The sequence below is a fragment of the Scomber japonicus genome, chromosome 4 (genome assembly GCF_027409825.1).
Source record: "Scomber japonicus isolate fScoJap1 chromosome 4, fScoJap1.pri, whole genome shotgun sequence".
In the NCBI taxonomy this organism is placed as follows: Eukaryota; Metazoa; Chordata; class Actinopteri; order Scombriformes; family Scombridae; genus Scomber; species Scomber japonicus.
The window spans coordinates 383,039-410,905 of record NC_070581.1 but is presented as its reverse complement, the minus strand read 5'-3'; the positions used below and the strand labels follow the sequence as shown (position 1 = coordinate 410,905).

Sequence of the window (27,867 nt, the reverse complement as noted above, 5' to 3'; positions counted from 1 at the left end):
GATGTGATGTTAAGTCTATTTGAAGTCAGCTGGTGTCAGAGTTGACCAGTAACTGAAGAAACTGATTGTTGAGCCAGTCCGGCGACATGCTCACCTCTCATTGGCTGAGAGTTAAAGGCAGCTGCCATACTAGCAGAGTGTTTTCACTGGGGTCTGAGCTGGTATCTGCTGAGGCTGTCTGTCCTATCCTGCGGTGTCCTCTGCCTCCAGAGAAGATAGCTGTTGAGGTGACTTTGCTGCGCCTGGAATCCCCCTCCTTCCCCACCTCCACAGGCCGTCCCCTCACCCACACGTCAGGGTCCTCGTTCACTTCGTAGATGGAGCCGTCCTCTGGGCTGTGCTCTAGAGAATCTGTGGCGGCTCTTGGGTTGCCCTCATCTGACTGGGCTGTCAGCAGCTTCCCGGGCAGTTGGCAGGTGGAGCGAAGGCGGTACTGTAGCAGGAGACGCTTGGGCTTCTCCTCCTTTGGTAAAAAAGCCTCTGAGCCATGGGAGGAGTTGAACTGCTGTATTCTCTGTGTTTCTTTATCTCCTCCCGTCCCACTTCGTTCTTCTCCGTTAGTGCCCTCCTCACCTCCGTTGAATATGGAGTCCCGTCTGAGCACATCAGAGGCCAGAGTGCAGGAAGTTGACACCAGGAAGTCAACTGGACCACAGTGAGCATTCAGAGACGTCATCCCTTTACCTGAGTGAAGAACAGTTCTAAATGATTCCATGCTGTCTCACATAGCAACACCAGACAAAGCAAATAATCTGTGCAATTATACCAAGATCGACAGGATAATATATAGTATAGTTGTGTGCCTCTCATGTTTTGGCAACTGATCAAGTTCTAAGTACATTACTTTTATGACTTTTATATCAGATCAACTAGCAGGTCTAAAATGAGGCCTGTCTTTGAAACTCATATTATAGCTTGATTTATGCATTTAGGTTCATCATAAATGCTAAAAAATGATTAAATTGACTCTTCTCACTAGCAGAAGGTTTTAACATCAGGCAGTAGAACATCCAGAGCTATATTTATAGGACTTCAATTCACACTACATTCACACTCTAAAGTGAAACAAAGTCTGACCTGTGATCTTGGGGATACCCTCTAGGGTGGGTACAGGGAAGGTGAGGATGATGCCCTGGCTGGTCCCCACCCACAGCAGACCCTGGCAGGTCAGCAAACTGGAGACACAAACCTGACCTGGAATACATACAGACATTTAATCATTAACAATGACCATCATTGCTGCTCTCGCAAGCTAATACAGTCCATGTTTTACAGCATTATAAACCTGATACAGAAGCCACATAGTCCATGGAAATGTCCTGGAAATGTACACCGCTAAGCAGCTCAGGAAATCTGTTGAATCTTAGAAGTCTAAATCTTCCTCACTCACTGAATGTGGTCAGGAATCATGACTGAATAATGGGGCTGTGGTTCAGGAGATAGAGCGGTTTGATTCCCAGCTCCTCAAGTCCACATGTCAATGTGTCCTTGGGCAAGAATTCCAAATTGCTCCCGATGACTGCACCAATGGTGTATGAATGGTTAGTTTCCTCCTGATGAGCAGGTTGGCACGCTGCGTGGTAGCTCCTGTCATCAGTGTATGAATGTGTGTGAATGGGTGAATGTGACATGTAGTGTAAAAGCACTTTGAGTGGTCAAAAAGACTAGAAAAGCTCTATATAAGTACAGTCCATTTACCATTTACTTAATTATATGATTACCTTGTGTGTTTATGATGGTAACTGTCTGACTGAGCATGTCTTTGACAATGACTTTAATAAAAGAATCTACACTCTGCTGGGTGTTAACATGCTGTTAGACCTTGCCTGGTGTCAGATGGGCGGTGCGGGTGGAGATGTTGATTTCCTGCAGCGGTTCCAAGGTCTCCGTGTGAAACAGGTGAATGGAGGACCCCTGGGTGAAAGCCATCCAAACCCCCCCACCTGAATGAACCATATGGCTGACCTTGCAGCCTGGATCAGAGTGGGCTTCAAAGCTCTACAGTTCAGGGAGAGAGGCACAGATAGTCAGTGTGTGGGTAATCTGTCAGCAGTAGCTCAGCGTCAAATATAATAAATCTCTCCCTAACCCCAGACCTGCTAGGATGGGACGAGTGTTTCCTCACAATGCTCCTCAAGTGTTTGGATTTAACAAATAGTCAAATGTTCAGTGGATGGAATTATTTTAAATACAAGAACGCATTGCTCCGTGTAATTGAATGCAGCTGTGCTTTTGTTGTGTGCAGTCTTTTGTCAGATTACTGTTGAATTGGATTTGAATAGAATAAATACTCATCAAAATGCATCATATCCATTGTGCTTGAAATAGCACAATGGACAAAAAAATAAATAAATAAAATGGCAAATATTAACCTACTACATATGCAAATACTGTAATCAGTGCCAGTCTAACACTGTTTGTTCCACATACTACAATGTAAATTCTCACCGCCTCAGTCTTGCTGTGGTTTTTATTCTTTTTATGAATTCATCCACTGAGCACATTTTCTGTTTAAGGGCATATTCATATTTCAGTTTCACAAAGCCTTAGAGCAGTACAGAGGTCACATAAAGCACAAGTTAAAACATTCACATGTTCACCAGTGACTGAATAAAATAACAAATTCCTCAATTCAATTAAATTCTCCAGCCTTCCTTACAGAGACTGAGCTACAGTCATCAGTGTGGAGGAAGAGGATGAGGAGCTGCGGTGCCTCTGGCTGCTGTTGGCTCCAGACACACACACTCATCTGTCAGTCAAACTGAGGACTCAGCGAAGCACATACATCTCCCATGTACACCTGATGCCCAACATGAGTGTCATCAGAGTGACAGCACTGTGACTGAATTACAACAGACAGCTTATGACTTGTAGCTAAGGTAAAGTGAGAATATATTTCATCAATGATAGAACTGTCCAGGATCATGTCAGTGGCCAGCAAAATTGTTGGCTAACCTCAAAAGGCCTCGTCATCATGCTTCACTGAAAGGACAAGGAGGGAAGTGAGAAGCATGTTAAAGGACAGTTTCCATCTTCTATACGGCCAGTTTGAGTCTTAGAGCTCTGGAAGACGCTATATAGTCACTCTGGCTACTAACATTTTTTTAAAGAAATCCTTCATTCCAAGACAGCATCCTGAACACAGCAGAGTATCTAAGAAGATCCAAGCTACACATATGAACTGTTTTTAATATTGAATGGGACCTTTTATGCTGTATGTCTGATTTTATGTTGTCTAGTGCTTAGGAAGGACAAATTTCCACCTTAGTAGACAGTAAAGCTTTATCTATTCTATTCTATTCTATAGCAGCAGAAGGGGAAATGTACTATAGACAGTGTACAACTTGTTTACCCACATTCAAAGTGATGAAAGGACATATACACAGGGACTGGCATATGAAATATTAGACTTGAAAAATGATCTGAATTCATTTTAGTGAAGCTAAACACATTTTCAGCCTCTGTGAAAAGTGGGGCAGCAGTGGTGTGCTGTCAGCCAGCAGCAATGAGTTTCTGGCGCACGACGTTGTATGTTAATGTGATTCCAAACCAACATGGTGCATTACACAGGATCTTTAGACTGAGTCATTAAATTATTTATAATAACTAATGAATTATTATTAATGTGGAACACTGGTTTGTTCTTTGAAAGTAAAAGACCTAAAAATGTCTACATGAACCAATCAGAATTCATCAACAGAGCAAGTTAATCCCAGCGTGTCTAGCAGAGAATTATTTTATTAAAATATATATGATGTCCACAATATGAGAGCAATGATCTCACAATTTCATGAACATCACAGCGACTTTATCTCAAAAAAGCCATCTTGTACCTGGCTGAGGAGGCTGGATCCTTGGATGACTGTGACTTGGTTTGCACAGCTGGCCCATACAGTGTCTTCAAGAGTCAATAGACTGAAGACCGGATCAGATCCCAGAGACACCAACCTACATGAGTTCATGTCCCACAGTCTCTCTGAAAGGAGACACAGCACATGGTTTACCATCTGTTCACAACTCTAAAAACCAGCACAGTGTCTGAGTGTCCCTTAGTGAGCACTCACCTCCAGTCTTTGTGTGGTACACCGCTACTTTACCGTTGGCCAGTCCAGCAAAGAGGAAGGACAGTGAATGTTTGATGCAGAGAACTGGACAGCTGTCTATCGCCAAGATCAGCAGGCACTGAACAGATGTGTCCACAGTGCTGTACACATGGATGCTGGGAAGAAAAGGTGAAACAGCTAGCATGGCTCAGTCCAAAGTTCAACTCCTCTAAAGCTCATGTCTACAGTTTGAGGTGATGAGTGGGTAGAAATGACTGACCTGCCATCCTGCAGACCAACGCAGATGATGTTTCCTATCTTGGCTGCACTGTGAGCTCTCTCAGCCTCCTTCTCCTCTGTGATGTGACATGGCTCCTTCACATACTCCACACACAGGACCGGAGCCCTCAGTGGGATACTCTTGACCGGCCGGGGGATGGCTCGGTTCAGGGAGAAGATCTCTACGTGGCCGTGGTTGGAGCTGCCTCCTCCACCTGCAACCTGATCACCATGGATTCAAGCAGTAGGCAGGTAAAGCTGTGTGTGATTGTATTCTGATAGAAACCTTTCTTTGGGGTAAAGTGAGACAATCTCAGTGAAATGTTCCAATAGGTTTTGTCACGGTGAGTAGCAGGTGGACCCAAAAAAGCAGACAGTCTCAACAAAAGGACACTTTATTGGCCAACCAAGAACCAAAAACTCAAAATAAAAACGTAGGCAACACTGGCAAAAAACTACAAAACCAAGAACCAAGAACTCAAAAATAAAAACTCAGGCAACACGGGCAAAATAACACTGTACAAACCACAGGACAAAACACCATACTAACACAGAGGCTCAGACAAAGACTGAACAGAAAACCAAAACCTATATAGACATGGGGTAATAACTAACAGGACACAGGTGAGGGAAACAAGACAGGTGAAACACATGAGGCAATCAACTAAGGCAGGAGAAACACAGGAAGTAAAACTAACAAAATACACAAAGGGAGAACAACTTCAAAAAAAAACATGACCTACAAACAGGATGTGACAAGGTTTAAAGAGAGAAACAAACAAAAGTTTCCAAGTTCTAATTCTGTTACTGTGTTAATTGTTCTGCTACTTTTAGTACACAAAATATATGTTAAAATGTTTTTTGTGGGTATTTGAATATCACTATGCTGCTTCAATTTGTTATATTAGGTATAATGCACCTCATGGGTAAATTTTGGGACCAATTTACCAATATTTTCTTTATACCTGCTTCGCCTAAGGCACATCATTGATAGACATTGTGTCTCTATTCATCGTTATGTTGATGACACACAGATGTACTTCACTGTACAAACTCAGCTGCCAGGCTTTTAACCAGAAGCAAGAGACATGATCACATCACTCCTGTTTTACTCTCTTCACAGTATATTATTACTGATTTATTTCCTGGCCTCTCTTCCTGCTGTATTTCTGACATCTTAGTACATACTGTATATAGTGTATGGTACTGAAAGGTGTGGCCATCTATTCATTTTTCACTTATTTTACTGAAATTCATTTTATCTGTTATATCACATTTTATAATTAGTGGATGTTAATCAGCAAAATATTAAATATTCAATCTACAATTTTAAAAAAATGTAACTTCAAAATTCACAGTCTGTTTTCTTGCTTGCTTCTTGTGGAAGAAAAAAAGAGATTGGACCAGCATGGGCAAACCACTTCCTCAGGGTCTAGTGGTTGCCCACCAGAAAATCAGTCTCTGAAACAGTTTAAGTATCACATTTAAAAAAGAAACCAGCAGGATGGACATTGTGAATTGGACCTGGATGAGCAAACCACTTCCTCAGGGTCACACGGATTGCTCACAAGAAATCCAGTCTGAAACTGTTTAGGGTTGCTGTTTTTTTAAGTGTGTCCACTGTTGCACCTTGTGCCCCCCCACCCCCACATCCCACACAGACCCACACTAAAACACATACACACACATGCACATATACTAAACTTTGCATTTGTGTTTCTTGTCCCCCTTGTTTTGTCAAATGTGTTGTGTTACTTGGTAATAGCTCTTTATTTTCTATTTTTTTTTAAATATATATATATTTTGTTGGTTTACACTTTTTCTTCACTTGCTTTGTATCCTTCTGTTAGAGCAATAGGCCATGCTGTACAGTTCACCGATCAGTAGAATAGCTGTTCTTTGTTAACACAAAAAGCAGGAAAATAGTGAAAAAACCCTGTGCTCCCTTTTAAAAATGCAAATCGTGAATGAACACAACACTGTCATTTTACAATGTAGTTTAAGGTTACATGGGTTGCTTTTATTTTATTCATTTGGACAATGTGACTATTTGTTCTACTTCATTTAAACTTGATATTTTGAAAAAAGTTACAATCCTGTATCACATAAAATATACATTTATCTACAGTTGAGGTCAGTGAACTCACCCAGAGGTAACCCTGTGGTAAACACGTACTGGCAGTGCAGAAACCAAGCAGGCTGGACTGAGAAGGACTGTGAAGAGCTGCCTCCAGCTACATAACAGAGACAGAGAGGGGTATGTTTCATTTACTGCAGGACTCCTGGACACAGCTTATTATACACACACATGCTGGTGATACTTTCCCACACGCAGAGTTGTGAAGGTTACTTTGAAAATGTAATAGATTACATATTACTAGTTACTCTATTTAAAATGTAATAAGTAATGTAACTATTTTAATGACTTCATCAAATTAATGTAACTTATTACATTTGATTACTTTTTGATGACTTTTCTAATGTTCTGTTTCCAGCTGTTAGGGTAAATGTTCCCATTAAGCACCAAAATCTAAGTTGAGCTGTTTTTCATGGATACTGACATGATTTATAAGAGAGATCATTTCTTATAAAGAAGATGTATCTCTCATTTAAAATGTATTCATTAGTTCATGTAGATTTTGGAATATAAAATAAAGATATTTGATGAGAAAAGTCAAAAGTGTGACATGAGCTTAATTGTTACTGTGACTCCATTTAAGCTCCAAATAAACCCACGTCATGATTTATTTACTAAATATAAAAATATATTGATTTCAAAAAATTAAAAACAGCAATATATGTATTCAGTAACATGATAAATATAAAAAATGAGGAAAATCTTAAATCTTAAAGGTGACTTCAGATGGAACCTCCTTTATAATCATCAACATCTTCATCAGTAAGTGTCATTTAATGACACATTGTTTCTCAGTAACTGGAACACATTACACTTTATTTTTTCATTAAATTACATAACTGTTACATGTAACTAGTTACTCCCCAACACTGGAGGCATAAAATACGCTCTTAAAACCCATCATAAAAGGAAGTAAATAGTTCCTGACAGACAGAGAAGCATGATGTCACATCTTCATAGAGGAAAACTGAATATCCTGCAGCTTTCTGTGGAGGGCCCCGGATCACTTGATCACTTGTTTGTTTTGTTTTTCGAATCATTTTTCTTTCAAAAATTTGAAATTTGTTAATGAAATTCTTGTTATTGAACAAGTAACCCCCCCCCCATCTTTATTGATATATAAAAAATAATGTTCTAATAAATAAATAGATTAATGAATACAATTAGTAAAACAATGTATACATATGAATACAAATACAGTGAAAGTTTAAATAAATAAGTAATTTAATGAAAAAAACTAAAATGCAGGTAATTAAAACTATTTCTTTTATATGTTGTATTTATACAAATCTACGTTTCTGGTCTACATTTGTGTGTGTGTGTTCATTAGGTAGTAATAACCTCACTTCAGTAATATATGAAAATTAATACACACCATTTTTTTATAATTACTTTCAATCAATCGATGACCAACATATATTTATTTATTCACTCAACTCTGCATTGAAATATTTATTTCTGTATGAACTTCAGCATTTATTTATATTTTCATTATTTTATAACTAAATCCATATTTGTTATTCTGTATTTATTCTAGCCTTCATTTCTATATTTCTCTACTCATCATAGCTACTCATTTATTTCTATATTTATTCATATTATTTTATGTATTCCTTTTCATTCATTCATTAATGAATTAGCTCATTTATTTCAGTATTTCAGCATGTTATTTATTTGTTGGTTTATTGGTTATTTCTGTCTTTCATATCTCCTCAGGCATTACTATATTTAACATGGGCACAGCTTCTGGAATAGATCTAAAAGCAGAGACCACAGCTCTGCCAAAATATCATGATATGGTCCCATGCTGAAAACAGATTTTCAACATTTGTGATGGTTTCAGTTTCATCACCTTTTAATGCTTTTCATGGTTTGTTTTCTGCATAAATGCTGCAGCCTCCTCTGCCTTTAGTCTGACACAAATATCACTTCTTCACAGATGTGTTCAGCTCAGAATGATGGCTGCTTAGTGATCTGCAAATCTGCAAATGCTCTTCCTTTTGATCAGTCACTGCTAAACTTAGCCCTATATATTGTGTCCTTTCTAAATGTTAGTATCAGAGACCAGCAGCTGCTCTTACCTTCAGTGTGTGTGTTTTGGAGGAGAAAACAGGAAGTCTTCCAGTCAACAATGGACAACTGAGTGGAGATTTAGTCTTTTCATCTTCTTCAGCATATTCCCACCCTGGAGTGTTTTCTTCCCCTGTGCAGTAATATCATACACACATCATTAGAGTGTCATACAATCCCATGCTGAGGAGTGTGTTCAACATTATAATAATATCCTCAACAATTCATTTAAAGTAGTGGTGTGTTTTTTACTTTAAACATTAGCGATCCAGTAACTGCTGGAATGATATTGGTCTTCTGTTTTCTACCTTCTACCTTTCTGCATTAGGACCCCCAGGGGCCCCTGGGCACTGAAGCTCATGTCCCCCATACAACTTTTATCTTTGTCTGATTAGATAACACTGCTGTCAGGTGGAAACCTTGTAAATCTTTATATATTATATATTATATGTTTTATACTAGGTTTCTGACAGTGACCGTAATGATCAACTTCAAGACAATGGGTCAAGCAATGGGTCAAGCTTTATTTCTGTACAGCCTGATGAAAAAAAGCGTACACATTTTTTCTCCCATCATTTAGGCTGAGGGGCCCCTGGGCACTTAACCAGATTGCCTGTATGGTAGAAAAACTACTCTCAAGGTCTATAGCAACCAAATTCAGTGGGGTGGTTTTTAATTGTTTTACAGATCAATACAAGTATTACTGAACAGGTCTATGAGTACAGGCCCAGTGAACCAGGAGGTCAGGGGGCCCCTGGGCCACAGAGTCTGTGTAATCGGTCACAGGACATAAACAAACATGTATGATAAGGCTCCCATAAATTGGATTATTAAAGAACAGTGACCATGATATGCAGTCAGTAGGACAGTGGATAATGTAGTAGTAGTACAATGTTAGTGCTTTATGTGACGGATCTGTCTATCTATCCAACTATCTATCATTAATCTATCCATCCATCCATCCATCCATCCATCCATCCATCCTCTCAACCACAAGGCCTAAAAAATACATCTCACTGCACATTCAGCACATTATTATTTTACATGCAGGTTGGAGCAGATCAGATGCTGCTGCTGGTTTCCACCATACATACTAAAATAAGTTTTGGTAAGTGTACTGCGCTGGACTTACTCAGAGCAATCTTGGCGATGTGAAGCCGGTTCACCCAGGAGATCTTACTGATGGGGCTAGGAGTGTTGAAGACCACCATGACGCTCACTGGACGACCAGACCTGGGAGCCAAATATAAAGTAGATATGAAACCATGTCAACGTGATAAAATACATCAGTTATACGTGTGTCTGCTTAATCCAGTAACCCAGTACTCTGCAGCTGAAGCTGTAGAATCACTGTCCTGACGCTCACCTGTCAGGTTTTCCTGGGACAGACAGACGCAGGCGACACTTGTTGGCGTTCTGGATCTCCTCCTCCTTCAGACGGATGAGCCTGTTCAGGGCAAGACACCAGTCCTGAGACACTGTGCTGTTCAGATTCTGACACACAGACAAGACAGGAAAGAAGAGATAAATCAATCAGATCATCTGTTGAAGATTAAGCCAGTCTACATTGAATTTATACATCACTCATTTTCATTTACACATCACATTACAAAGACTGAGATGCAAAACAACCTCCACCAGCATACACAGAAGCTGTTGCTGTACTGTTATCAGACTGGACTTTACATTTACATCCCTTATTTAATCCCTGTACTTGTCACTTTCATACATGTCATCAAACAGGACTTTATATTGTACACTGCATTCAACCCCCACTGTTACATCATTTCATTATTTATGCATGTCACATTTAATTTTTGCTCATGTAACCTTCCCGCAAGATGGTGTGGTGTTTATTTGTGTATTAATATGTAGCAATCAAAAAGTCATGTTTTATTCATAAGAGTCACAGCTTTGCTCCCTGCTACTCACTGTCTTCATTCATTTTCTAGCTAGCTCGACCACTTCTCTCTCTCTCTCTAGCTCGCTCGACCACCTCTCCCTCCCCTCTCTCTCTCTCTAAGCAGTAATCATTGTTACCTGGTAGGTTCCAGTGAGTGTTCCCACCAGCAGTGACACCTCCTCCACCACAGCCAGGTCATGCTGCAGCTCCTCCAGCTCTTGGTACAATCTGGGAGGACCCAGGAACACTTTACCTGAAACACCAACAATTCTCTGTTTACTACCACACTATACAAACCTAATGAAATATAATGAACAGCTGATGGCAAGGGAAGGACAGAATGGTAGAAGACTGAACTAAAGAAGTCTCACTGTGCTGCAGAGTTAAGAAGATACATACTGATATATCATTTGACATGACATTGCACCATTTTTTACCAAAAGTAAGACTGAAGGCTCCTGAAAATGTCAAATGGTGTAACCACAAAAGAATGATAAATATTAAATATTGTATCAGCTACAGAGTATTTAAGTGGACTTATACTAATAATGACTTCATTTAAAACATGGAAATGTTTCCTGGTCTCCACGATTCTCCAGATGAAATGTAATATTTAGAACAATAGTATTCCATTAGCTTTATTTAATATAAAAGTTATAATGTAAGATCATGCCAAACTAGTTGATATGGTGTTTTATTGAGAATTTACTGTTTTTAAGCAAGTTGAATTATTTGGTACAAAGTTTTTATGGTTACACCACTTAGACATTTTTGCCATAATCCTCTAATAAATTCTCTCAAAATGGATTAAAAGCAGAAATTTTACATTTTACATCCATTTACGTTATAACCCCTTTAAATTTGAGTAAACCATGTGGACTAACTAACTAAACTTTTAGGCTGAGGCTTAAACCTGAAGTGAGGATAATGTTGTGAGTAGTGTGACTGGATGTAAAGGATGTGAGCAGGATTTTGAAGCAGCTGCTGCTGCAGGTGGTGTACGTGTTGGATGAATTTATACTGTACCTGCTGTCTGGGAACATGTGTGGAATTTGAAAACGTGTGGAAACACAACAGCTAAGCTTGGAAATAATATAACCCCTAACCCTAAACCTAACCCTATTATATAAATCAATCCCTAACTGCTACATGTGATTGGTTGTTGTTTTAGGAGATGATTTTTTGGCTTTTTTGCCTTTACTTGACAGTCAGTGCACAATGACAGGAAACATGTGGAAAGAGGAATATACACACAGCAAAGGTCTGATAGACGGGATTCAAACTGTGGCTGTTGCAGTTATGTGGCATGTGTCTGAACCATTAGGCCCTTGAGGAGCCCCCTTTTTGTTTGGTTGGTTGTTGTTTTAGATGAGGGTGATTTAACATTGTGACAGCCAACAGTGCAGAGAGACACACGAGGAAAGAGAAAGTGAGCATGCTAATTCCTTTAAGTGAATGCATGTTTTTTTTTATTCCTTGTGTTTTAGTCTTTCCCACTGAAGATTCAAGGAGAGAGGAAACAAGGAAACATGATGTAGCTACATTTGATGGATTTTGTATCCACACATATATGCAATATCCAAATCATAATAAAGATACAGGTTTTCTTTCTGTATGTTCCTTTAAACCATTTAATAAACACCTGCACATGACTGAAAACCTGCATTCTGTATTTACAGCATGTACAAATCACTTCTACTCAGGAGTTGAATGCAAATTAACCCTTAACTTATTCATTATTCTATTGATTCATTATTTTCATCTGTATTTATTGATATCCTAACGGTAAATTAATCATAATAATCCATGTTATAATTAGAATGGCATATGAAACTTAATGGAAATGAAGATAAATGATTAAATGTGTTTCTTGCTGATAGACAGCAGACTGCTCTGAACACAGATCATCTGGTTTTTAATTGGGTCGTGAATTTAAAAAAAACAACAACAAATCAAATATTAAAATCTGTAGTAATACACTTGAGTTGAACCTGTTATTTGTTTATAAAACTGCAGTGATGATCCAGATCAGTCACATCACATATGAGTATGTTGGCTAGTAAGGGTGCAGGATGGCGATGTGTATCCTCAGGGATCTCTCCTCACTCCTCACAGCAGTAATAAGCACAGTGGAACAGCCTGATGGTGCATCACAATGATTTCTGGGTCAAGTGAGGATTGAGGAGTGAGGAATGATCAAATGAGGGAATTGACATGTACCCAGAGAGAGAGGGGGGGGGGGGCTGGTCCAGGGACATTGCAATTATATTGTTTATCTGCATTTACTGATTGCATAAGCTCTGTGAGTATTATGCATGCTTTGTATTTACTACATTGCTCGTGGTGTGTGTGTGTGTGTGTGTGTGTGTGTGTGTGTGTGTGTGTGTGTGGCAGGTGTTGAACAGCTGGATGTTGAGTGTGTGGATGTACCGGCGGGGCTGAAGGCGGGGCTGCGTCGTCTGGCTGTGACTACGCTGTCTTTGCTCTGCAGACTGTCCTGTCCCACCTCCATCACCTCCGTCTGCAGCAGAGGAGTGCACCACTTCACTGAGTACTTAGGACCAACGGGGACCAGGCTGCTGATGTCTGGGGGACCCCTGGTGGACAAACACATGATGGATGTGGATGCTGATTACTCCAGCTGTTCTATTAGTCACAATCATACACCCCAAAAACACCACCTGGCTTCTGTTGAGAGCTACAACAGCTGAGATCTGGACTAGTTGGATGGAGGTGGTGCATATATCACTGAACCTGCAGGTCACTCACTCAAGAAATAGTTGTAGTTTGATGGTGAAGATTAATGCTTGACTTTAAGACAGGGGTGTCTAACATGCAGCCCGTGGGCCAGAACCGAGCCACTGAGGGGTCCAGTCCGGCCCACTTTCCTTCCTGTGTTCTTTTCCTTCCTTCCTTCCTTCTTTCCATCCATCATTCCTTCCTGTCTTTCGTCCTTCCTTCTTTCTGTCCATAGTTCCTTTCTTCTCTCCCTACTTCCTTCCATCTTTCCTTCCTCCCTTTCTTCCTTCTGTCCTTCCATCTGTTATTCCTCCTTTTCTTCCTTCCTTCATTCTGTCCGTTCTTTCTTCCCTCGCTCCTTCCTCCCTTCCTTCCTTCCTTCCTTCCTTCCTTCCTTCCTTCCTTCCTTCTTTCCTCCCTTTCTTCCATTTTTCCTTCCTGTCTTCTTTTCCTTCCTTCCATCCATCATTCCTTCCTGTCTTTCATCCTTCCTTCATTCTGTCCGTTCTTCCTTTCGTCCCTCGCTCCTTCCTTCCTCCCTTTCTTCCATTTTTCCTTCATGTCTTCTTTTCTTTCCTTCCTTCCTTCAGAATACTTTATCACAGTTATAACACCTTGACTTCACCACTCTATGAAACACAGGTAACAAGAATATTTTGCTAAAATGTTTAACTGTTCCTTTCAATGTCAACTCAAACCTTAAATACACACTTTAAGCTACAACTACACTCTTTCAACATCAAGTCCAACAACCACTATAATTGTAATGGAGATCAATCAATCAAACTTTATTTATATAGCAACTTTCACACAGGCTAGTGTAGCTCAAAGTGCTTTACAATTAGTTGATTGACAAGCTGATAATTAGACAGAACAAGTGATGACACAAAGAAAAGGAATAAAAAACAGAAAGAACAAAATAAAAATAAAAAATTGAAACCAATGCACACGAGAGAATAAGAATGATAAAAATCTTTAGAAAATATAAATAAATTAAATTAAAAAGATAAGTAAATAAATAAAAAAGAGAAAAGAGAAAGGGTTTATTTGAAGTTAGTGTAAAAACTAGGTTAAAATAGATTAAAAAGAAAAAAGAAAATTAAAATAAGAGATTAAGTTTAATAAAAGATGGACACAGCTAGGTTAAAAAGAAGATTAAGAGACATACGAAACAGAGAAGACAAAGAAGACAAGAAGAAGAAGAAAAATAAAATCAAGAAGATAAAACAATAGAATGATAATAACAAAATCATGTAAAAAAAAAAGTAGAACACATAAAAAGTTAAAAAAAAAGTAAAGCAATAAAATAATCAAAAACAAGAGAAGTGTGTGAGTTAAAAGAGATCATGTCCAGACAGTGTGAGGTACTTACTTGAGGTTGACATTAGCACAGATCACCGTGTCATTGAGGAGGAACACCTTCCTCTCCTTAGACTTGACAATTTGACCTTTTTCACCGTAAACGACTTCAGTCAGCAGCTCACACTGGATCAGCTGCCTCTGCTGAGAGTTCAACAACTACAAGCACAAAGAGTTCTCACTGAAAGCACTGAATTATTCATTCTTTCATGAATCAAGACACTTCACCAATCTCAGACCATAGCATCACACTGAGTACATTGTGTGTGTGTGTGTGTGTGTGTGTGTGTGTGTGTGTGTGTGTGTGTGTGTGTGTGTGTGTGTGTGTGTGTGTGTGTGTGTGTGTGTGTCACCTTGTTGAGGTTGCGGTCTCCTGCGCTGTGTGCCAGCAGCTGGATCTCAGCTTCCTGGTCAGCCAGACGCTTCTGTTCATTCAGTTTCTTAGCCAACGTCTCCAGCTCGGTGAGAGCCAGCTGCAGAGGCAGACGGTCAGTGTGGGACTTTGGTGTGCTCTTCAACATGTCCTGATACAAGGAGAACAAGTGTTAGACAAAAGTCTCAAATTATTTATGACTTCAGGGTATTGTTAGCACTTATTCTTTCTTTCTATCAGCTTAAGAACATATCCAGAGTGAAGGGTTTTATGTCTCAAACAGACCACGAGAAGTTGATTCATGCTTTCATCTCAAGTAGACTCGACTACTGTAACGGTCTTCTGACTGGACTCCCACAAAAAAGCATTAAACAGCTGCAGCTCATTCAGAACGCTGTAGCTCCAGTTTTAACCAGAACAAAGAGATCAGAACACATTACTCCAGTTCTAAAGTCTTTACACTGGCTCCCAGTCAGTTCTAAAGTCTTTACACTGGCTCCCAGTCAGTTCTAAAGTCTTTACACTGGCTCCCAGTCAGTTCTAAAGTCTTTACACTGGCTCCCAGTCAGTTCTAAAGTCTTTACACTGGCTCCCAGTCAGTTCTAAAGTCTTTACACTGGCTCCCAGTCAGTTCTAAAGTCTTTACACTGGCTCCCAGTCAGTTCTAAAGTCTTTACACTGGTTCCCAGTCAGTTCTAAAGTCTTTACACTGGCTCCCAGTCAGTTCTAAAGTCTTTACACTGGCTCCCAGTCAGTTCTAAAGTCTTTACACTGGCTCCCAGTCAGTTCTAAAGTCTTTACACTGGCTCCCAGTCAGCTCTAAAGTCTTTACACTGGCTCCCAGTCAGTTCTAAAGTCTTTACACTGGCTCCCAGTCAGTTCTAAAGTCTTTACACTGGCTCCCAGTCAGTTCTAAAGTCTTTACACTGGCTCCCAGTCAGTTCTAAAGTCTTTACACTGGCTCCCAGTCAGCTCTAAAGTCTTTACACCGGCTCCCAGTCAGTTCTAAAGTCTTTACACTGGCTCCCAGTCAGTTCTAAAGTCTTTACACTGGCTCCCAGTCAGTTCTAAAGTCTTTACACTGGCTCCCAGTCAGTTCTAAAGTCTTTACACTGGCTCCCAGTCAGCTCTAAAGTCTTTACACTGGCTCCCAGTCAGTTCTAAAGTCTTTACACTGGCTCCCAGTCATTTCTAAAGTCTTTACACTGGCTCCCAGTCAGTTCTAAAGTCTTTACACTGGCTCCCAGTCAGTTCTAAAGTCTTTACACTGGCTCCCAGTCATTTCTAAAGTCTTTACACTGGCTCCCAGTCAGTTCTAAAGTCTTTACACTGGCTCCCAGTCAGCTATAGAATAGATTTTAAAGTTCTGCTACTGGTCTACAAATCACTGAATGGTTTAGGTCCAGAATACATGAATGACATGTTAGTAGAATATAAACCCAGTAGAGCTCTGGGATCTACTGACTCAGGTCAGATAGTTGAGCCCAGAGCTCTGAGATCTACTGACTCAGGTCAGATAGTTGAGCCCAGAGCTCTGAGATCTACTGACTCAGGTCAGATAGTTGAGCCCAGAGCTCTGAGATCTACTGACTCAGGTCAGATAGTTGAGCCCAGAGTTCAAACTAAACATGATGAAGCAGCTTTTACACATCTGGAACAAACTACCAGCAGAACTGAAATCATTTTAAATCCAGGTTAAAAACATTTCTCTTCTCCTGAGCTTATGATTGAGCTCTTTTAAAGCACTTTATATTTTAATCTTTCATTTTTACTCTATGTCCTTTTAATGATTTTAAAGCTAATTATTATTTTATGCTGCAACCTTATGTTTAATGCTCTATTCTAGTATTTTATTTCTCTCTTTCTATTTTTCTGTACTTTGTTTTTATTATTAGTGTGTGTGTGTGTGGGGGGGGGGGGGGGGGGGGGTGTTTTAATGTTTCCATGTTTTTACTATTATTGGGTTTTATTTTTATCTCTTAAATTGCATGTTTTTATGTATTTTGTTTCCAATTCTTACTGTTAAATGTTTGTTTTATGTAAAGCACATTGAGTTTCCATTGTGTATGAAATGCTCTATATAAATAAAACTGCCTTGCTTTTCTTAAAGAGTAACTTTACACCAGGTTGAGGTTCAGTGTGTTTCACCTCTGACCACAGCCAGCATCACTGATGACTGCTTGTAGTCAGGAATATAGGATGTCCATTGTATATTTCGGTTACAGTTTTATAGCTAATATATTTGGAATATTTAGCTAATTTTTCTTTCATTTGAGACAGAAATTCATGTAAAACAACATGTTATATATGATTGTTAAAATGTGTATACATAAAAAATGAATATATTTCTAAATGTTAAATCTAAATCTAAATATTAATTATGAATGTTTTTGGTATCTCCACCACTCTAATACACCTGATTCTAATAATTAGCTCATTATCAAGCCCTTGATGAGCTTCAGCTGCTTGATAATGAGTTCATAATTAGAATCAGGTGTGTTAGAGTGGTGGAGATACCTAAAACATGCAGGGCAGTAGCTCTCCAGGAGCAGGGTTGGAGACCACTGATCTAACATATATAAAAAAGAAGAAGTTTATCTGTTATCAGAATCTATATTCAGAATGTTATGTTTGTCACTTATACCTTTTTTATTCAGTTAATTTTCTTTCTTTCTATCAAAATGATTATATCTTCTTTCTACTTTTTTGTCTTTATTTATGAACGCTAAGAAATCACCTCAGTAAGTGGTTTGAGGGACCAGATCACAATGTGTCTTGGTGGTCGTTTCCATTTGTATTTAGCTCTGTCCACTTGTGGATCAGACACATTCAGGTGTAAACAAGGTGAACCCAAATCCAGGAGACTGTAGGTAGAGCAACTTCTTTATTTAAACTTGCGTGTAGGCAAAGAAGAACAGAAGTGATAAACAGAGCAGAACAGAAGAATCCAACAAAGACTGAAGTGAAAACCTGAACTCAAACACAAACTGAACTAATGAAACAACAAGGAACAGGTGGCAAGACACAAGGCTGAGTGATGAAGAGCAGGCTGGGAACAAGAAGAAAAAACACAAAAGACAGCAGCTGCTCCTGACTGAGGACAAAGTCTAAACAATCACACATAATCTTCTTAATATATAAAGCATCATAAATCCAACTGTGTCTGAATGACATAAATATAACTCCTGATCTGCATATTAATAACACAAAGAAAGACAACTGTTGCTCTGAGTTTCAGTTCACTTTTGCTCTTTAGTTTCTAGGAGAGTCAATGAAGCAACAGTATCTCAAGTGTACTATGAGTATACTTATTTTATACTAAAACTGAGGCAGTATACTTTTCATATACTATATTTCATATACTTAAGAATAGTATAGTGAAGTATACTTGGCTTATACTGACAAGTCTAAAGAAAAGTCTAAGACTAAGTACATTAATACTAAGACTTACACTTCTACTTTAATACTAAAGCTTATACTTGTACTTTAGTATACTTTTTACTTCTTTCTGCCACAAAGTACTAATACTTAGTATATCTTGATCCAAGTACAGAATAAGGTCAAGTCATTGACTCGTGCTTACATTTCATTTAGCAGAATAAAAACACATTAGCTTTGAGGTATTACCCCTGTTATAAACTTATATAGTATAGAACTAGTACAATGGAAGAAGAGTGTACTTGTGCTATACTTTAAGTATACTTCAATAAACTAAAATGTGGATTAGAAGTATAAACCTAGTACACTAGCAGTATATAGATGAGTGTACTTGTTGAAAACTTGAAAGTGTACTTTTGTAAACTTAAAATGACCTTATAAAGTAAACTTAAAAATGTTCCAATTTAGTCCGAAGAGGTATTAAATTAGTATACTTTTTAGTACACTGCAGGTACATGGTCCGTAGTATACTTGCTATACTTATACTTAATAAAATGAACTTCAAGTATACTACTTTTTGCTAAGGGTTATCAGTCCTTCCACCTCAGTCCTGTCTTAACTAACAGAGAAAAGGTGTGGGGTCACAGAACCAGAACAATCATTTCCCCTATTTGATGTTTATATGTTACCCAGATGTAAAGAAAGACATCAGCTGAGCACCAACAGCTGGTTCAGATACAACCAACAACAACTAACAATAACTAGTTTTATCCTTTCTGTAACAATCTATGTTATATCTTAATGAGAGAGTAATACATCATTTCAGTTGTTATATAGAAGCAGGTTTTATGGAGTCATTTTTAACGTCTAGGACTCATAACACACTGCATGAGATCTTTCACTTCCTCTAGTCAGAAAGTCCGACAGACAGTTTCAGTGCAACAATTAAAGCCTCAAAATGAAACCAAATGTTCCATTGGTGGTGCTGAGTTTCACCACTTTACTGCCTCTTATTGCAACATTTGCATTTTCTATTTGAAAATGCAGAACTGCAGCTTGATATCAGATAACTACTGCAGCCTGGAGGGTTTACAGGTGGAGAGACATGTAGGTTAGAAATAATTTGGTTTCAGCTGCTTTATAATGACTGGAGTTTAATGTGTGGCTGCTTCATGATGCTTCAGTTTTATCATGTTCTCTGTGATGTAGCTGAATTCAGACATTTTTATTTTCAGCTATGGTCTAAAACTACAGTTTAACACTCACTCACCTGCAGCAGCAGAATGAACTGAGGAAAGCGTTGAATAGGTTTCACCATCAGACCGTACAGTGTGATCCTGTCTGGACTGGACGCCTGCTTCTTCTAAACAAAGCCACACAGAGAAGAGAGACTTAGTGTTCTATGCCATGAAAACATGTGCTATTCATCAAATCAAAAACAGAATTCACAAAGTTGTGATGAATGATAAAATCCTCGATACACATATTCCCACATCCTAAAAGCAATGTAATAGAATTCTAAAAAGTTGCCCAAAAAGGAACACAGCTTTGACACACTTTGTCAAACTCATTTTACTTCAGAGATCACATGCAGCCCAATTTGATCTCAAGTGAGCAAGGAAAAATGTGTTCTTCAAATCTGAATCATGTTTCAAGTCAATTATTTCAAGTTTTCCACCAGTAGAGAAGCCTCAACTGAAAATAGGTGAGAATAGCATTAAGGTGCATTTTATTGAAAAATTGGAATTAGGCCTACTTTTCTGCTATGTTCATACTTTGCAAAGTTATCTAGTGGGCCGGATTGGACCCCTTGGAGGGCCGAATCTGGCCTGCAGGCCATATATTTGACACCCCTGCTTTAACACCTTGTCGCCATCAGCTGTGTTGTGTAAACAGGCAGCAATAGTGCTAAATGATCGGCTGATTCATCAATTAGTTGCTAAACAATTCTAGTGTCTAACAGAGCCAGGTCGTCAAATGGGCTAGCAGGACGATCGGTGAGACTCAGCCTAGCCCAGAAGCCCTGTATATAAAACAGCTGCAGCGGCTCACTGGTTCCATCTTAGGGGACAGGTCTCACCCCCTCTATAGTGACTTCCTGCTCCTCCCATCTGGCCGCAGGTACACCGTACCTAGGACCAAAACTAAAAGGCACAGGTCTAGCTTTGTCCCTGCAGCCATCATACATCTTAATAAGAACTAGTGATCCCTTGATGATGGTTGGGGAGCTGTGAAGTTGATGATGATGATGATGATGATGATGATGATGATGATGATGTTGACGATGTTTGTGGCGTTGATGATATGACGATGAGCGCACTTATGCACTTTATGCATGCACTTTTAGGGTAGCCACCTTATAATGCACTTTATGACGCAGCATGGAATGATGATGGGGATGATGATGAGTTGTGTGGCTATTTTACTGTTTTCATTTCTTGTATTGTTTTGTATGAATGTCTCTCACTGCAAGCCAAATTTACCTGCGGGTACAAATAAAGAAATCTAATCTATCTAATCTAATTTAACAGTTGTTTCTTGTAATCATTCTCTGGTTGCAGTTTGTGAGAATTTGCTGCTGTCACTTCAAGTTCTGGGAAATTGTGATGAGATGTTATACAGCTAGTGTGTTGGTCAAAGTTAAATGGAGGTGTATCAGTTCTGTCAGACAACTGAGAAAGTTGACTGAAACCCGTCTAGTCTGAAAGGGAAAAACATGACAGGTTTGAAATGGTTAAAAACTAAAGAGAGCACCTTCAGAAAGTCCAGGAAAGCAGGTTTAGACACGCAGGCCTTCTTGATGAGCGCCATGGCGTTAGTGAAGTTGTTGATGTAATCACTGTACACATTCAGCACCATGGACTTGGAAAACTGGGAAGGAAAAGACGATCAATAGACTGATTTTTATCACACATATGCACAGCTACTAGTCAACATTTCATTTCACACACACACACTGACACACTGAGTGCTACCTCTGCAGAATGTCATCTGCTAGTTTTATACATTTTATACATTCTAACAGAGATTACAAAACTTAACAAATCTGTCACACTGAAGTTTGAGGAAATGGCTCTAAAATGAAGCACAACACATTTAAAATAAAGTTATCTGATAGAATGATGCAGCCATAAAACAACACAACAATTTGTAGTTTTAAAAAGTTTAAGTTGAAATACAAGAGTAGAACTGGCCTTTAAGGGTCTGAACAAAAGGTGATAACTGAAGCTATTTGACTAACCACATAAAGAATGTACATGACTGTCTGCTGGACTTCTCATCCAGTTTCAGACTTAAATACAGGGCCAGTCTTAGGCATGGTGAGTGATAGTGGTCACATAGACCACCACCAACTAGAGGTGCACCAAAGAGGAGGAAGAAATATTTTGTCATTATCCCAGATGCCTGATCTGTGGTTCATTTGCTTCCATCACTGTGTGAGAAGTTATATAATTTAATTACAGACTAGATGTAAGTGTATGTGTTCCAGTTACTGAGAAACAATGTGTCATTAAATGACACTTACTGATGAAGATGTTGATGATTATAAAGGAGGTTCCATCTGAAGTCACCTTTAAGATTTAAGATTTTCCTCATTTTTTATATTTATCATGTTACTGAATACATATATTGCTGTTTTTAATTTTTTGAAATCAATATATTTTTATATTTAGTAAATAAATCATGACGTGGGTTTATTTGGAGCTTAAATGGAGTCACAGTAACAATTAAGCTCATGTCACACTTTTGACTTTTCTCATCAAATATCTTTATTTTATATTCCAAAATCTACATGAACTAATGAATACATTTTAAATGAGAGATACATCTTCTTTATAAGAAATGATCTCTCTTATAAATCATGTCAGTATCCATGAAAAACAGCTCAACTTAGATTTTGGTGCTTAATGAGTTTCACTCAAATTAGAAAAATCATCAAATGTAATAAGTTACATGACTTTGATGAAGTCATTGAAATAGTTACATTACTTATTACATTTTAAATAGAGTAACTAGTAAACTGTAATCTATTACATTTCCAAATTAAATTTCCCAACCCTGCATATAATATGTTACATATGTACAGATATTCAGCTATTGTGTGTCCTCAACTTAAGTCTTGTAGTAGTTATTAATTCAGCAGGATCAACAAAAGATAAGCTGTAATGATGATGTAATGATGAACAATCTGCAGCCTGAAATGTAAGTAGAATAAAAATCTACAGTCAGCAACAGGATCAAGATCAGTAATCTCAGCATTCTGAATAATAGCTGTCAGCTGTAAATCCAGATGTTTGCTGCTGGAATGACAGCTGTTATAGTCACAACACTGCACTCTGTTAAAGCACTGAAGGCATAGCAATGTGAGCAGCAGAGTCCCAAAATATATAAAAACAGTGAGGTTCAGTTAGAGTAACTGTAAGTCAGTGAGTAGTAATAAACAACACGAGCAGAGCAACTGCTGTCAAATACTTCAGTGTCTGGTTGATGCTGAGGTTAAAGAGTGTGTTTAATAATGTCAAGACCAGGAAAAAATATATAACCTATAATTCATAGATGATGTGATACCATGACACTAGCCAGAGGATTAGTGAAGATAAATAAGCTTCATTTAAAATAAAATATTATTTAAAAAAAGAGTATCTCACAGAATTGAATGAAGTAGTAATTCAAGTTTGGAGAGATGTAGACATAATACACGTCACACATAGGACACCATCAGCCACATATACCTAATCTTTACACTTTATACCACATCATTCCTACCTACAATGCATACAAATTCTAATTGATATCTCACATATTTACTGTACACTACCTATTTGCCCCTATTACAATTATTTCTAAAGCACAAAAATCCTCCATTCAGCCAAGTGTGCAAAGGAAAACACTTAATATGAAAACACATTCATAATATACTCTGTGTGTGTGTGTGTGTCTGTGTCTGTGTCTGTGTCTGTGTCTGTGTGTGTGTGTGTGTGTGTGTGTCTGTGTCTGTGTCTGTGTCTGTGTGTGTGTGTGTGTGTGTGTGTGTGTGACTGACCGAGGCCACAAACAGGTCTCCGATCTTCTCGCTGTGATCCCACTCAGCCACGCGTGATGCCAGAGCGATCTGGAACATGGAGTGACACTGATAGATCTCCTGCAGACGGTAAAATATCTGATGCACCTTCTTGGGGTTTAAGATCCAGTTCTGTGACTCCTGCAAAGGTCTATGGTACTCCTGACAGGTTATACAAAAAGATCAGTTTAGCAGGATGTAGGTGTGTGTGTGTGTGTGTGTGTGTGTGAAGGGGTTGTGTCTGTGTGTATGTGTGTCTGTGTCCCGGTGTGTGTGTCAGTGTGTCTCTGTGTCCATGTAGCTGTGTGTGTGTGTGTGTGTGTGTGTGTGTGTGTCTGTGTCCATGTAGCTGTGTGTGTGCGTGTGTGTGTGTGTGTGTGTGTGTGTGTGTGTGTGTGTGTCTGTGTCCATGTAGCTGTGTGTGTGTGCGTGTGTGTGTGTGTGTGTGTGTGTGTGTGTGTTACTTTATTAAATGTATACAGTCAGGTGAACCTAGGAGGATGCTAAGTTAAAATACCATCACACTATTCTATGTCTAACAGAGACTACACATGCCCATACACAGAGACTACACATGCCCATACACACACCTGGCAGATATCTGCACTCTACTTAACACTATATTGTCTACTTACACTTATTATCACTGATGGAAATGATGGTAAAAAACACAAAAACAAGACATCATGTTCTGGTTCTATGTTGTCCTGTTAAAAGAAAGTCTTTCCACACATGACATGAAGACACATGAAGAGACATGAAGAGACATGAAGCTCACCTGCAGGATTCTCTTGAGAGAGTCCAGGTAGCTGCTCTCACTCTGCACAATGGAGCCAAGGATGAGGCGTCTGACAATCTGAAGCAGAGTCACCTTACATCACACATCTTGAATTACTTATTTATTACTGACTTTCAGCACAGCACAGGTCGTCTAGTTTCAAAAAAATATAAGCTATCCATTAAGACTATCTCCACATACAGTAGTAGCCACTTCAAAGTTCCCCTCCAAGCTGAATGCCAGCTGAATGGCAGCTGACTCCCAGCCAAGTTCCAGCTGAGTTCCAGCAGCTGGAGAGACCCCCTCCTTCTCCTGGGCGTGTCTATCTTTTCCTGTAAACCCACCTATTCATTGTAATACAGGGTTTGACCAGAAGATGGCGCTTCTGTCACAAACTAGCCCACATTCTGATGTTTTAGGAATTGTTACTGTCAGGTCATCCAGATTCATCGAATCAAATCAAAAAATTAAATAACCTACTGACTACTGATTATTTTGTTATTTGTTTTGAATCCAATACAAAAAACGAAAAAAAAGTCTTTTCATATTTTAATTTTAGGCTCAGGTAAATAATACGAAATGACGAAAACGGACCACAGGACTGTATTTGATTTTATACAGCACATATGTGCCAGCCAACCCCGGTCTATTCAGTGCATGCGTTAAGCCAGGTAAGCCCAGCGACCTTATTAGCATTATCATTGCTCAACCTTTTGTTTGGGCTTAATGGGCCATTTGGTTCCATGGTCACACAAATCACGCACAGAGATCAGAATAGTGTTCCTGGACGTCGGAACGATTTTCTGAGAGGGGTGACTGTGAGCTTTCATAATAGTCAAATCTCTCCTGCGTCATGGTGCAGTGCAGCCAGGTTTTCAGCCTGTGCAAGGCTGAGAAAGAGCGCTCAGATGCCGCGACAGATATGGGCCAGACAGAGTTTAATGAGCATTAATTATATGAAAAAGATAAATATAAGTCAGACAAATTGAGTTTAAATTCAGATTCGTTATTATTATTACAGTAACTAACTAGTTAATTAACTATTGGTGTAAAACTGAAAACTCAACCACACATACGTGCTGGACAGAGTGGGGGCACTACACACATCTACAACTACACCCCTCACTCACTTAGAAAAGATGTAAAAATGAAAACTCAACCACACATACAGTAGCATATGTGCTGGATATAGTGGGGGCACAAACAGTGTCTTGATCTTGATTTTCAGTGGGGGAGGTGTCCAGCACGAAGGTGATGGGTTGAGGGGGATGGTTACAGTGCTGTCCCATTGTCTTTCAAAGCGAATGCCCCCCGTCCCCCGCTGGCCCGCACTCACATTACCTCAAAACCCAAGTGTACTCAAGCACAGTTGCCTCCGACACATACGTTGCGCGAAAACACAACGCGTGCTGCGCCGATAACACACAACACAGCCGATCAATTAACACAACGCACTATGATTAAAAAGTACAAGCATGTTCTTCTGAGTCATGCCTGAGTCATGCAGTAGCCTACTACAGATACTTGTGTAAAAAAGACGCACTGATATCATTCATGCTCGCAGCCTCTCCAGCGGCGCAGCTATAGAACAGACTTAGTTTAACTGAATGACTTAGAAGTCGCCAAATGACTTGCTTTAACGAATTTCGTTAGTTTATATAATGCAGATTTGTAAAATATTATTTTTATGAGGGTCACAGTCACAGGCTGTATAAACTTAGCATTTCATAATTGTGGTAGCAGTGGTGCAGCAGATGTAATGAAGTCCACGCAGCACGCTGGATGAAAACTAATATTAAGCCTATAGCCTATTCATTATAATGTTGATGGACATAAATTGAGTTATTTTGCCTTAATAATGATAAAATAATACACAAAAAATGGTCGGATTGGGAACCCATATAATATTAACACTACGTATTAAATAGCGCATCCTGTTTTAAATCACTAGACTGGGTTTGTCTCATGGGCTATTTCTTGGTTTGACAGTGATCAGTGATCAGTGATCAGTCAGAGGAATTATTAAGTGTCCGCGAGTGTTTCCTGTGACGGACGGTGTCCTGTCAGATGTAAGGCATCCGTACTTTCTAATGGATTAACTATATTGTACCCTTCATTAGGCGACTTTATACAGAAGAATAGAAGTAAATACAAGTAATATTAGTGCATATAACATTTAGCCTTGTATTTTAATCAGGTTTAATCACAGGGTTGTAATGTGATAAATCCAATTTTTTTAATCGTTGGACAGCCTAGTCTTTTCTATGAGCAGTGGGTCTAAACCGGTCTAAACACACTGCTCCTCCCCGTGGTTAAATGAGGCATTGCAGCTGGTTTTCACTCGGGCAGCTTAGGGGCGTTTCCAGTCGGGGCCTCATTGACCACGTCATCGCGGGGGGATCGCATTTCCCCCCTGCTTCCATTATCGGCCAGCCAAGGACCGGTCAAGGACCAGTCAAGGAGCCATCAAGGAAACACGGGAACTTTGAAATGGCTTCATCTGTACATACACTCATATCCACACACACACCTGCTGACTGCTGAGCCCCTCTGGCACGGGGCAGAGTTGTGGTGGAGGGTGTTTTATCTCACACACAGACACATCCATGTAACCTGCATCGTCCTTTCCTTCACCTGGAAAATCAATAACAAACACTTTATTCACAAACAAGAGCAAACAGGCAGCACTGGTACTGTACCTGCAGCTTTAATTGCAACTCATTTATTATTTTCATATCTGTACATTTACTGTCATTTCTTTTACATGCAGCATTTGGGATCTTTGCAGCACATGTAACATTTTGCTAAATATCTCAGATTTTCACTGCAAGCATTAAAGTCCCCTCCACTCAACTATGTACTGCTCTTCTTGTTCCTGCAGTTGGATGTTGTTCTCTTCTCTGTGCAGAATGATGCATGTGCAGAGTTTGCTGCTGAAGGAGGAACGTTTCTGTGAGCTCACCTTAAATCTCAGTTTGACACGTGTTGAGTATTTTTAGATGGAGGGGATCTTTAATCAAATTGAAATGATCCTTTTTGATCAATATTTACATTTGAGAGCTGTAAAAACATCATATACACATTTCTTTTAGCTGCACCTTTCCTAATGTGATCCATAGTTTACATAAATGGACATAAAATGCATCATTCTTTTATTTTTGTGAAGCTGATACAAATCACCATTCATTCATCACCATAAGCTGTACTGCAGCCACACTGAGCAGAAGTAGATCAACGATGTCTGAACTAAATATGCTGATATTGCACTCATGACTCACTGTCCACCACTGTGAGTTGTTTATATGCACGGTCAGGAGTAGTTTTAATCATGTGCATATAATCAAGGAAAAAGTTGCATCACAGCATTGTGCATGAGGAATGAAGCCTTGTGTCTGCATAGAAGTAATGAACCAGACTACTTTCACAAACATATTAAGTGACAGATGATGTACCTGTGAAGTCTTTTCTCTGCAGGAAAGACACTTTACGCATCATGGATAACTTTGTCTCTTCTAAACCGTCCCTGGTACCATTCCTCGCTGTTTTCATCAACTGCTGCACCTGAAAAACACAACATAGCCAAACCTGACTCTGAATGATACTCTCATACATATCTATCCTTACTTGTTTTTTACATTTACATACTGATTATAATTCATATTAGCCCCCATTTGTATCAGATTACACTAGGTTGCTGCAGTGAGCCCAGGTTTGTCCATGCATGAAAAGGACCATAAGAACAAAAC

At 39.1% G+C, this 27,867-nt stretch overlaps 1 protein-coding gene across 1 annotated transcript; it reads right to left on the bottom strand.

Moving 5' to 3' along the window:
* Positions 1-97: 97 nt before the first annotated feature.
* Positions 98-27,679, bottom strand: arhgef10lb (Rho guanine nucleotide exchange factor (GEF) 10-like b). The gene is given in 20 exon segments (XM_053317430.1): positions 98-684; positions 1,078-1,189; positions 1,822-1,998; positions 3,834-3,976; positions 4,065-4,219; positions 4,324-4,544; positions 6,470-6,556; positions 8,541-8,662; positions 9,662-9,762; positions 9,896-10,023; positions 10,570-10,685; positions 12,863-13,032; positions 14,532-14,689; positions 14,884-15,054; positions 19,552-19,644; positions 21,036-21,152; positions 23,326-23,505; positions 24,122-24,199; positions 26,652-26,755; positions 27,574-27,679. Coding segments are annotated over 20 exon segments (3,117 nt in total). The 5' UTR covers positions 27,671-27,679.
* Between the last annotated feature and the right edge of the window lie 188 nt (positions 27,680-27,867).